This window comes from Phragmites australis, chromosome 3 (assembly GCF_958298935.1).
Source record: "Phragmites australis chromosome 3, lpPhrAust1.1, whole genome shotgun sequence".
Taxonomy (NCBI): Eukaryota; Viridiplantae; Streptophyta; class Magnoliopsida; order Poales; family Poaceae; genus Phragmites; species Phragmites australis.
This window is the reverse complement of record NC_084923.1, coordinates 6347044-6357869: the sequence shown is the minus strand read 5'-3', so window position 1 is coordinate 6357869 and position 10826 is coordinate 6347044. Positions and strand designations below refer to the sequence as shown.

The following is a 10826-nucleotide window of genomic DNA, read 5'->3' as shown; positions in this document are numbered from 1 at the left end:
ATTATAGCATAGCTCGTTGAATAGTAATGAGTTTGTTGCCTAGTTTGGCTCACAAACACCCCTCCAGCCCTCCTTACCCATCATCTGATCGAATACCTCAAATGCCGAATCAAAGCCACGGTTCATACAATGCCCAATAATTATCAAGGTGCAGATGAATGCGCCAATACTCATCCCGCAATCAAACACCTTCTTCATGATTGGCACAGCATTCCCAACATTAGCATCCTAGTACAATGCACTGATCACGGCATTGTAGATAACTCAAAATTTGGCTGCACGCCCTTGCTCAGCGTCTGTTGGTACCTGTCCATCGCAGTGCTGGTCAATTCAAGCCTGCTTAAATGGACCAGCAGGGCGCTACACGCAGAAACACCAATCTCTGTCCCTTTTTGGCTGAGCATATCCACGGCATTCATCAGTGGCACACTTACATCGCCCCTGCCTTAATGGCAGTAAGACTTGATCGAGTGGATTTCAGGCGCGTCCCGCGACGGCGTACCTGTGGGACGCTCGAGAAGGCGCGCGGCGACCGTGCGGGGCAGGTGTTTGCGGGAATGCCCACGCGAGAGGGAGAGGAAGAGCAGGAACTCGTGGGCGCGGATCCGCGCCCAGTTACGACGCTGCCAGAGATGCAGCTAGTGCGGGCGCGATAGCGGGGACCACCCCGGCCGCGCCAGTTCCCTGTGCGCGCGCTTAATCAGTGAGACGATCGGGGTTGGTGCTGCGCATGCCGGACTGCAGCAATTCCGGGATATCTACGCGGCGAATGCCCAGTCCCAGGTCACTCCGCTCCTCAGAAGAGAGGAGGGGATGTATCAGTGGTCTGAGGCGCGCGGCGACGGCGTGCGGGAGGAGCGAGAGGGGGAGGAGCCGACGGGAGGGGTGGCTCGATGGGTGGTGGAGGATGTGGGGGATCTCAATTTCCTCATGGCCCGTCATGGGAGAAGGGAGGAGGGCGATGCGCCGATGTGGGAAGCGGGCAGGCGATGGACTAAGGCTGATGGATTTTTTTTTAATGAGGCTGATGTCCTTAGTTTGATTTTACATGAGATAAAAAATTAGAGATCATCTATTATTTTTTTTTAATTTTTTTATTTAAACGTATCTTGTATTCGTAGCTGGTAAGTGAGACTATCATTTAAATTACATAGGTTTTTATTAGATGAAAGAAGAGTAAGAAAAAAAGTGACGAAGAACCTACTTGTGTTTTATACATAAATTAATCCATCAATAGACACCAACGATTAAAGATGGTTTGGATCAAGCAAAATGGACCGGTATGAGGCATGATTATTTTGGTCTGATCAAGACACGACATGACACGATGATAAATTGGCTGCCATAGATATAGCCAAGGTATGACCTGTTTAAGTTTATTTATTTTTTAAATATTTTATATATTTTGTTTTGTTCTAATACTAACACAACTTCGTTTCGTATCGTAATGGTAGTGCACTGTACGAGATCTCCGGTTCTATTCTGAGCTATCTCAATTTTTCACGCTTTGCCAATTTTAATTAATCAGGCTAACGAGAAAAAGAAAACTCATCAGATTTACCGTGAGCTGACCCGGCCGTTTGGCTAACAAGCTGTACCTAGCCGTGCCGTGCCGGGCGGCCCAGTTGGCCACGTCTGCCGGCGATCGTCCGCAGGGCGCCACCCGACTGAACCAATGCGTGCGCGGCGTCGCGGTGCGCCTACGAGTTCCCAGATTAAGGTCGGAAGCCTTGCTACCGGTGGCCGTAGTGCGGCCTGCTTCCTTCAAAATAATACTGGCGCGCCGCAAGCTTTTGCCTGTGCCTGTGTGACTTGGGAGTTGGGGCGGCAACATGGTGGGCGGCTCGGCAGCGACTGTTGGTCGGTTGTTCGCCGTGACGGGCCGGCAGCGGCGACCGGCGATTAGCAGCTCGGCTAGGCTAGCCGTTTCCGGTCGGGCAGGTGAGCCTCCTGTTTCTCTGCTCCACCGTCTGGGGCAAGTAGTGAGTAGTGGCCAGTGGCAGAAATAGAATCTGAATAGTGGGATTTTAATTTTAATTTTGAGTTCCGCAATGGGAATTGCTAGCTAGGCAGACAAGTGTGGCGAAGTCCGATGCATCTTGCACATCACATGCATGCCCGGTAGGAATGAAGGAAACAAAGTCATAGTGCTTTCTCAAACAAATTGGTCACACATGTTCAGCACACTCCACAGCCAAGCATTTTTTGGCAGAAATTCAACCCTTAGAAATGCAACACTGTAACAGAATATACATTATCCAAATGTAAAACCTCACCATGAAGCCTGAAATTACAACGAAAGCGAAGAGATTACTATAAGTCAGACGCAAGGACTGAAATCCTAAACAGATAACTCTTCTTTCACGAAGGATGGTGATATGTTAATCACCAGTCATCTACCTTTTGATCCATCAAACCTTCTGCCAAGTGCTTGCCAACAGACTCCACAAAACACAAGTACTGACTGACGTAGATGCCCAACTAGGCCACCATCTGCTCGCTTTATTAAACCACATCTTGCAAACCTTGTGCGCTCCAACTCCGGCGCATCTTCTTTATTAACCATGCTATTTACTCCCCTTCTGTTCTTCTTATGCTCCATAAAAACACAGTGGTCACTGGCAAACATGGAGTTTGCTAAAGAATAGCTAAACTTCTCTTTGCTTCTCCTGCACATGACTTTATGTGTCTTCTTCAAACATTATCCACCGCCTTTGGGGCAAATTTCTTCACTGCGTCGGCGACCGTCAGGAATATTTTGTCTTCGCCGATCAGGTCTGTGAATTTTGCTGAGCGCAGCTTCTGGATCACCGCCGGCCCGGGATTGGCAAGAACCAGCTGTAAGTGATAGGCACGAATTTTGATCTTAGTGAAGGGTTTCTTCCATGAACATTTTCGTGGTAGCAGTATCACTGCTAGACTTCTAGTAGTTGTAAAAATTTGACGCTAGATTTGGTGTTTTACCTGAATTTTGCGCTTTTCAAGTGCTCTGAGCAACTCCTCCAAGGCGTGGATTCCGCTTGTGTCGATGTCAATTACAGCTGTTGAGAGTTAGAACAATGTTCTCAGCCACTATCTGTAATTTAGTAAAAAATATCGCCTTATTTTGAGATAAGATAAATCTGCTGTGTTCTTACGAGATAGCTCAACAATCAGAAACTCATTTTTGGGCAAGTTCTTGTCCTGTTGTTGTTCCTCCTCATCTCTGACCCATCTCAGAATCCTGAAAAATAGATAGTAATGAAGCATTGTTTTTCCCTAGCTATTTTCAAAATTGTAACATGCTGCTATTAAGATACTGAACATGTCACAATAATGCACCTAATTTAATCTTTTCCCATTAACATATTCATCATATATGGTGTTTGCACATGTAGCCACATCCTAGAAGAGCTTCTAATGTAATCTTGCACTTTCTTTAAAAGGAACTGTGAGTTGACATTCTGCTTCTGATCAGATAACAGCTTTAACATTGAGGTTACCCTCCAAATTAAGGAACAGTTAGTTCGAATAGAGAAAACAAGAATGCTGATAACCACATCCACCTAGTTATATCTTTATATCTCAAACTTTTCAAAGTAGAATTCAATGGGTGGATCTAAAAAAATAACTAAGCAACATCTGCCTGGCCTGCCAAATCCTAATCTGTCATATATAGATACATAAAAGGTTTAGTTGATATTTATCGTAAGCACTAGCATCTTATCCTTTCCTTTTTATACCTGTACATTCAGCTTGAATTATTAAAAAAAAGGCTCAAAAGCATGGTTCACCTCATTTTGTCAAAAGAAGCTGTATCCATAACAATAACGAAAACAAGCCAAATATGCCACTCTGAAACCCTATTCTAGTAGTCACTCCGGTGACTGAAGCTCATTTTGAATACAAGCATTTTACCTCTCTTTAATGTAGTTGGAGTTTGTGAAGTAGATAGCTGAGTCCACTCTAACAATTAGCACCCCTGGAACCTTGGTAGCATCTGGGTATTGTTCAACATTCCTGTATATGGTTGTTCGTGGAAGGTTCCCGAGTAAAGCTGTTCTTGGACGTGTTACTTGGAGAAGAATTTTGGCAAGGGATATTGTAACCTATTCACAGCAAGTTCATCAGTCATCAGCTCTCAGTGTGCTATACAGAGAACTCAACTGTAGGTAGCATGAAAGAAATGGTTGTGATTCACACCGCAATGAGCAAGCCATACTCCACTGACGCAAATATGACTCCGAAGAATGCTCCCAAACATGCTAGAAAGTCCAACTTATCAACTTTCCAGATAAGGCTGGCTGACTCATAGTCAACTAGGCCAATCACCGCCGAAATGATGATAGAGGAAAGGATGGCATTGGGAGTGTACTTGAACAATGGGGTGATCAACTCCAGTGTAAGCAGTACAACAATTGCCATTACAACATTGGATACTGTTGTTTTGCAGCCAGCCATGTAATTAACTGCTGACCGCGAGAAAGAACCTACAAAGAACAACTTCTGTCAGAACAATTTCTACATCTTTATGAGCTGTGAATTGTTTTTGGTTAAATTAATTGTTACCTGTGGCTACGTAGCAAGAAGTCATTGAACCGACAATGTTCATTGTCCCCAAAGCCACCATTTCCTTGTTGCCATCTATCTGGTAGTCCTTGAGTGCAGCAAATGTTCTTCCAATTGCAATTGCTTCCTGAGAAAGTTTGCATCAGTTGGTAGCACACTGTTACGATAGAAATCTTTTTCCATGTTATCATCATAGGAACCTTAAAGGTCACGTAGTTTGTATTTCCTACCAAAAAATGTTCATCTTACCGTTAGGCCCACCATACCAGCTACTACCCCAATTTTGAATCCTGTCATCAAGTACGGGCCACTGAAGTATATGAGGCTAGCTGAGGATGGGTTGATGCCTTTCTTTATGTCCTTGACCTGCAATTTTTTCATTGATAATCTTTATTGTTAATTCAACTAATTTGATACACCTGCTAATCTGTTTGATGGCAAAGGTTGAGAGTAGTCAAGTATGACTTACAATTGCGACACCATGCTTATCTGCACGAGTGATGTACACAAAAAAGGTGGATATGATCACCGAAATGAGCGGTGCCATTGCGGAGACCCAAAAGAGCTTTTTATTCTTCTTCCCCTGAATTATTCAAAGGAACCGAATGACTATCTCAAATAGTCAAAGGACAACTAAGATGAAATTCTGGAGCATGTAATATATCGTCTTACAATGTGCTTGGCAACCAGAAGGAATGTCAGGAAGGACGCTCCGATCAATATTGTCTGCCAGTTCCACTGCAGAAAGAACGCAAGCATAAATTGTTTCAACTCTCAAATATTGGGGTTTTCATCAGACATGTAAAAAAATCCACAAGGTACTGTATCTTACCCCGTGGTAAACATTTCCCCAGACTGATTTCATGACCGATACAATATCAGTTTTATTGGTGAAATTCGCGATTCCAAGGAATCCTTTCAGCTGCTGAAGAGCAATGGTGATGGCAGCACCGGCCATGAATCCAATGATGGCAGCATGAGACAAGAACTCTATGATAAACCCTAGCCTGTGGCAGAGTTGCGTTACAGACTACATAAAATGTTCATGCCAAGAGAGCTACGAACTGACAGCTTTTTTTTTTTGAACCAGGCCCCTTTACACAGGTTTTTATAGGAGATATGGGAAGAGGAATCGAACCCCTCCGTCTCACCTCGCCCATGAGGGTGTTGCTAACCGGGCTGCTGCCCGTCCGCAACTGACAGCTTTTCAATCACCAGTTGCCACTCACCTGAAGAATCCGAGCGCCGCCTGAGTGACTCCTGCGAAGAATGTCGCGGTGAACGCCAGGCGGCTGTACTCCAGTGGGTGCTTGTTCGGATCAATCTCATTCTGGAGGAGAGTACCGAGCAACAGTGACACCACGGCCACTGGACCGATAGCTATATCCCTGGAGCTGCCCATCGCTGCGTATATCAGAGGCGGCACGAAGCTACTGTCTGTAAAAATGGTGGCAACATATCTGATCAGTACAGTTGCTGAAAGTAATCTCAACTAGAACGAAGGGATGTATACGAGAGATTAAGTGGAGAAGTGTCTTATTTTGTACGTGATGAGATATTAATAATAGTTGATTTATTTTGAATTTGATTAACATGTGTTTATGGATGTTTGTTCTTATTCATAACTAACTCAAGTTGACGATGTTTGAAATTGACGAATTCTTTTCTGTACATAGAAAAATTAACACACTAAAAGTTCTAGTGTGAACATCGTATATAGTGTTCACCAAAAATTCTGGTGTGAACATCGTATGTCCTGGTGTTCACCGAAAGTTCTGGTGTGTGCAGTGCATACTTGCTAGATTATTTCTTGCAGTGAGTAATTTTTTGGACGAAATTGGAGATCAATGCACCAAAAGATACGGTGAGTGTGGTGGCCACACCGAAGGGTATCACCGGAGCATGTTTAGTGCTGAAGCAGAAATGAAAGCAAATACCAGATGGTCCGGTAATGGACTTTGAGAGCGCCGGAGTATTTTCTGCAGAGAGGAGATTTTTGGTGCTAAGTTTAATTATGTATGCTGAATAGTCCGGTGTTGAGATTGTGAACACCGGAGAATACACTGGAACTTTTGTTGTAGAGAGATTGCAGAAGGGTGGTTCAGTGGATTAGCACACACCGGATTATCCGGTGATGAACATGAGATCATCGGATATTTTCTTGCAGAAAGAAAAATTTTCTTAGAACAAATAGTGTTACACTCACCGGATGGTCCGGTGTTCAGAGCAAAACATACTGGAATATCCAGTGTTCACGTTTTCTGCAGGATATGCTCTAAGTTAAAGTTTTTGATTTTGTACTAATTTAGAGATGTTTTGGAGTATAGAGAAATATGTTTGCTTGTTTCAAGGTGTACAGGTAACAGATGCAACTTGGTGGTCGACGACGGGTGATCGGAACTAAGCGGGTGTTTGGTGATGGGCAATCAAGAAGGGCTAGACGGAGTCAAGAGTGATTCTAACTATACACATGAAGGTCAAGCAAAGCATAAAATGGAGGATGAAGATGACGTGTTGACAAAATAAGCGAAGAGGATGCCAGTGCAAGTGACAAGGCGGGCTGAGTGATTGGGAGTGGGAGAGACTTGCCGATAGTCAAGATCGTAAGACGGAGGATACACGTCATCATCGGAGTGCTTGCTTCAAGTGGAAGCAAGTGATGGCTAGTCATGATTTGAGAAGCGTGTTAGGGCTTCGCGGTTTAGCCTCAAAATTGTGGGAGGACTGAAAGAGTATATGGCACTATCGTGAAGCTTGCGTCGAGACGATGCTTCATAAAGGCGTTGTGGCCATCCGATAAATAGAGAAGAAAATAGACTAAAATACGCTCGATGGTAGGTAGAGATAGAAGTGTACTATAAGAGATGGATATTTAAAAAAAAGTTAGAAAACTTAGTGGTTAAGTTTTCTATACATATAAATAGAGAGGCAGAGCTATAGGAGAGGATGAATAAACCATTTGATCCTCAAGTTTTCTAGCTTTTTTTATGAGAGCATTGCACTGAGATTTTAGAGGAGAGGAAGATGACTGCTTAGCCTATGTAATATAAGAGAGTTTTGAGAAGAAAATCTTTGTAATCCATCTAAAATAGGGCTGATCTCTTTGAGTAATAAAATTTATTTTGTTTTATATGCTTGAATTCTCCTCCTTCTAATTTGCCTCTTTGGTTCATTTTCCTTACGTGTAATTTTTCTTCTTCGGTGTTGATTTTTGTTTTTCTTTTTGAGCTAAAATTTTAACATCTTAGGAGGTTATTTTTTTTATACCAAAGACATAAAATTCACATACACATATATATGTGATATGGTCTTGAATTTCTTTACCATTAGACTATCATCTTGGAGACCTTCACACAGTGTTCATTTCGTGTTCCTTCGGTGATTTTTTTCTCAAGATTCAACCTTTGTGTAGGGGATGAGTCATGAATTGATTTGCTATAGAATCTAGTATTCGATTCCAACTATAAAACCCACTTTTACTGAATCTTTTAGTTTGTTTTTTGATCTTTCTTCGGAGTTTCTGAAATTTCTGTGGAGGTATAGTTTTTCTGCTGCGTATTTGTGTTACGTTCTATTATGATTTTCTTGTAGAGGTATGTTAGGTGTTCGAATAGAAGAAGATAGTCAATTTTATAATTTTTTTTATTAAAACGCCTATTCCCACTTTTCTAATCGTGATTCTTCATTCCACAGCATATGTATGAGTGCACTTACATAGCCCGACCTGTGGTGGCAGGTTAGCAAGCTTCGAATAGCCGATGTCCTATACTTCAAGGCATGGTCCGTTAGATCACATATCATATCAGATTACATCAGTGCATGGAGCCATGGACTGTGCTGCTGCTAATCACTCAGCAGCACCACCAGATGTTAGTTCACTGACCTGGGGTATGCAGAGGCTGGCAATGGTGAGGCCGCTGATGAGGTCGCCCTTGAACTTGCCGAGGGTGTAGTGCCTGCCCCAGTCGAGCACCGGGAAAACCTCCTGCAGGCCGAGCCAGACCTTCTTGGATCTCGGCTGGTCCTTGTACTGCCGCAACGGGTCATTGGCGAAGAAAGTCTCCTTGACGGCGTCAGATAACTCGGCAAGGAGGTTCTTCTTCGGCGGGAAGCCGACCTTGTAGCCGTGCTGAGCGCTGTCCATGCGGCGGTGCGAAGACGTCCGGCTGGCGATGTCGGCATCAAGGCCTTCGCCCTCATCAGACATGACTCGCGGCATCGTAGGTGCTGCCTGTGGGATCGACGGGTGGTTTCAGAAGGGCACGCCGATCTGCGATGCAAATTGAAGCAGGGGGAATCATGAAGAAATCACACAGGAAGCATGGTGGTGCAACAAGACATCGTTAATAACCAAGGCAGTACGAGAAAAACAAGTTATATATCCATCTTTTCTCCAAGTTACAGATGAAAAAATCAATCCAACATTTTGCTGACAAATCACACATACACAGCCTGCTGCATGCATGCATGGTACACCTAAGGGAGTAGTCGTTCGACACTGAAGAAAATGGTTAACAATAATAAACGAAAGAATGATCTGAAAGCTTTTTGTTGTCAGAAACGACAGAATTGAAGAAACACATGCATGAACTAGCACTCAACACAACTGGCGATTTGTTTCTAATAAAGCCAACTTTTGATCACAACATCTTGCACAAGCATCAAGGATGAACTAGGACACGAAAGAAAACCTACACAGTAGAAGAAGCCACGCCCACAAAGGCCTGCTTTGTTGCATTCTCAAGGAGCTGGCGACTATCCATTTATATACATGCAGATGCAGAGGCTCAGCTACAATCAAGGCCAAACCTTTATTTTAATAGGGTCAATATGAGAAGCAAATTACGAATCTTCGCCGGTAAATGTACCAAATACAACATTGCTGCGGGAAACAGCTCCTTAAGGAGTAGGTTATTCCACAGCTCATCGCTTGCTGAGCGCTATGTCCATGTTATAAATCATTTCAGAAACACAGCAGCAGTTAATTTTAAACAATGGTTTATCTAAAAGATAGAAAACAATCTATTATCAAGTTTGTATTTGATGTAAGAAAATGGTCAATTTGAGAGTATAATAAGCATCTTCTAAGGTCCACCATCCCTGGAAAGACAATCTTCTTAACAGATGCTAGGCACTTTCAATGGCTCTCATTAACTTGTGAAATCTTGCCAAATTTTTTTCATAGTTGTACTGTCAAAACGATTTCCACTGATGCACTAGAAGTCTGCTTATCAAGTAGAAAAAAGGTAAGAGTTCCTTAGCCCGAAAACCAAGTTATGAACAAGTTCCACCGATCATGACATGTTTCTTATTACTTGGCGGCATACTGGCGGTTCTACATTTTACAACTTTTAATATTTTTAATTTTTCAGCATCGTCAAGAAAAGGACAGGTATATTTGCATATAAAAAAAATGCTCAAGAGACGAAAGACATTCATTTGTCAGATCAAATCCCTTTCAAGTTAACAACTACATCTTACTTATCATGTATAACTTCTTTCTTTAATGGAGGTTCAGCTTGCTATTCATTTCACAACGCGAACTACCTAAGGTATCAAGCCAATCGTCATAATACAACCAAGCAAGCCTCAATAATGCAGTCGTTGATTCTAGTTACAATTGTTATCTGCACATGCGGCAGGATTATAAGTAAGAGCTTGACAAATAGTTGTTGCGGAAACTGGTTAGTTGAGAAACTAATGGCTTCGCAATTCCTGCACTACTACACAACACCCAATAGCCTCCTATCACTACCGGTTCATAAGGTCGAAAGCTAAACAATGATTGGATTAGTATAAACCGACAGTGATACCCCTTATCTCTAAGGATTAGTGTTACGAATTGGCACTGATAAATGAGCTATCACTGATGGTTCATCTGCCGAACTGGTAGTGTACTCCGATTATAAATAGCATTTAGCCACCTCCATTAGCCTGAGCTGAGCAGAGGTACTACTCCGGGTTTTTGGCTCCTCCATCCATTGGAGGCCATTTCGTGCTCGGAGACTTCAAATTTGAGGGGGATCTGGTCCATCCACTCTTGTTAGATGCTCTAAGGTTATTAAGTTTCCACTCATTAAATTTTATCACTTGTGTAAATTGTTAATTTCCTCTAGATTCTCAAAGTTTGCATATTTATGGGGAAGCGTTTTTATATAGATTGCAATCACCTCGCATTGTGTAGATAAAAATATAGCTCCATTTGCATGTTTAGATGATCTAGTTCATATATTTGAGTTTTTTTTTTCATTTTGTTTTTTTTTTTCATATAGCTATTG

General features: G+C 42.6%; 1 protein-coding gene across 2 annotated transcripts; it reads right to left on the bottom strand.

The window, feature by feature from the left end:
* Positions 1-2133: 2133 nt before the first annotated feature.
* On the bottom strand, positions 2134-9385 carry LOC133911813 (sulfate transporter 1.2-like). 2 transcript variants are annotated; one of them, XR_009908704.1, is made up of 15 exons: positions 9244-9385; positions 8432-8818; positions 8263-8311; positions 5778-5985; positions 5381-5555; positions 5221-5286; positions 5018-5131; positions 4798-4914; positions 4549-4675; positions 4183-4469; positions 3898-4088; positions 3138-3223; positions 2965-3041; positions 2401-2838; positions 2134-2284 (listed from the first exon to the last, which is right to left on the bottom strand). XR_009908704.1 is itself a non-coding variant. In XM_062354231.1 (14 exons), the coding sequence occupies exons 2-14, from the start codon at positions 8765-8767 to the stop codon at positions 2695-2697; spliced, it is 1977 nt and encodes a 658-aa protein (XP_062210215.1). In that variant the 5' UTR covers positions 8768-8818; positions 9244-9385; the 3' UTR covers positions 2134-2694. The 2 variants fall into 2 exon arrangements, 1 of the variants encoding a protein (XP_062210215.1); XM_062354231.1 differs by having other exon boundaries at positions 2134-2838.
* Positions 9386-10826: the final 1441 nt, after the last annotated feature.

Coding starts and splice junctions, on each gene's coding strand:
- LOC133911813 (XM_062354231.1), bottom strand. CDS start 8,767: ATGCCGCGAGTCATGTCTGATGAGGGCGAAGGCCTTGATGCCGACATC. Junction 5,132..5,220: donor TTCTGGTTGCCAAGCACATT/GTAAGACGATAT, acceptor TGAATAATTCAG/GGGAAGAAGAATAAAAAGCT. Junction 2,839..2,964: donor TTGAAAAGCGCAAAATTCAG/GTAAAACACCAA, acceptor TATCACTTACAG/CTGGTTCTTGCCAATCCCGG.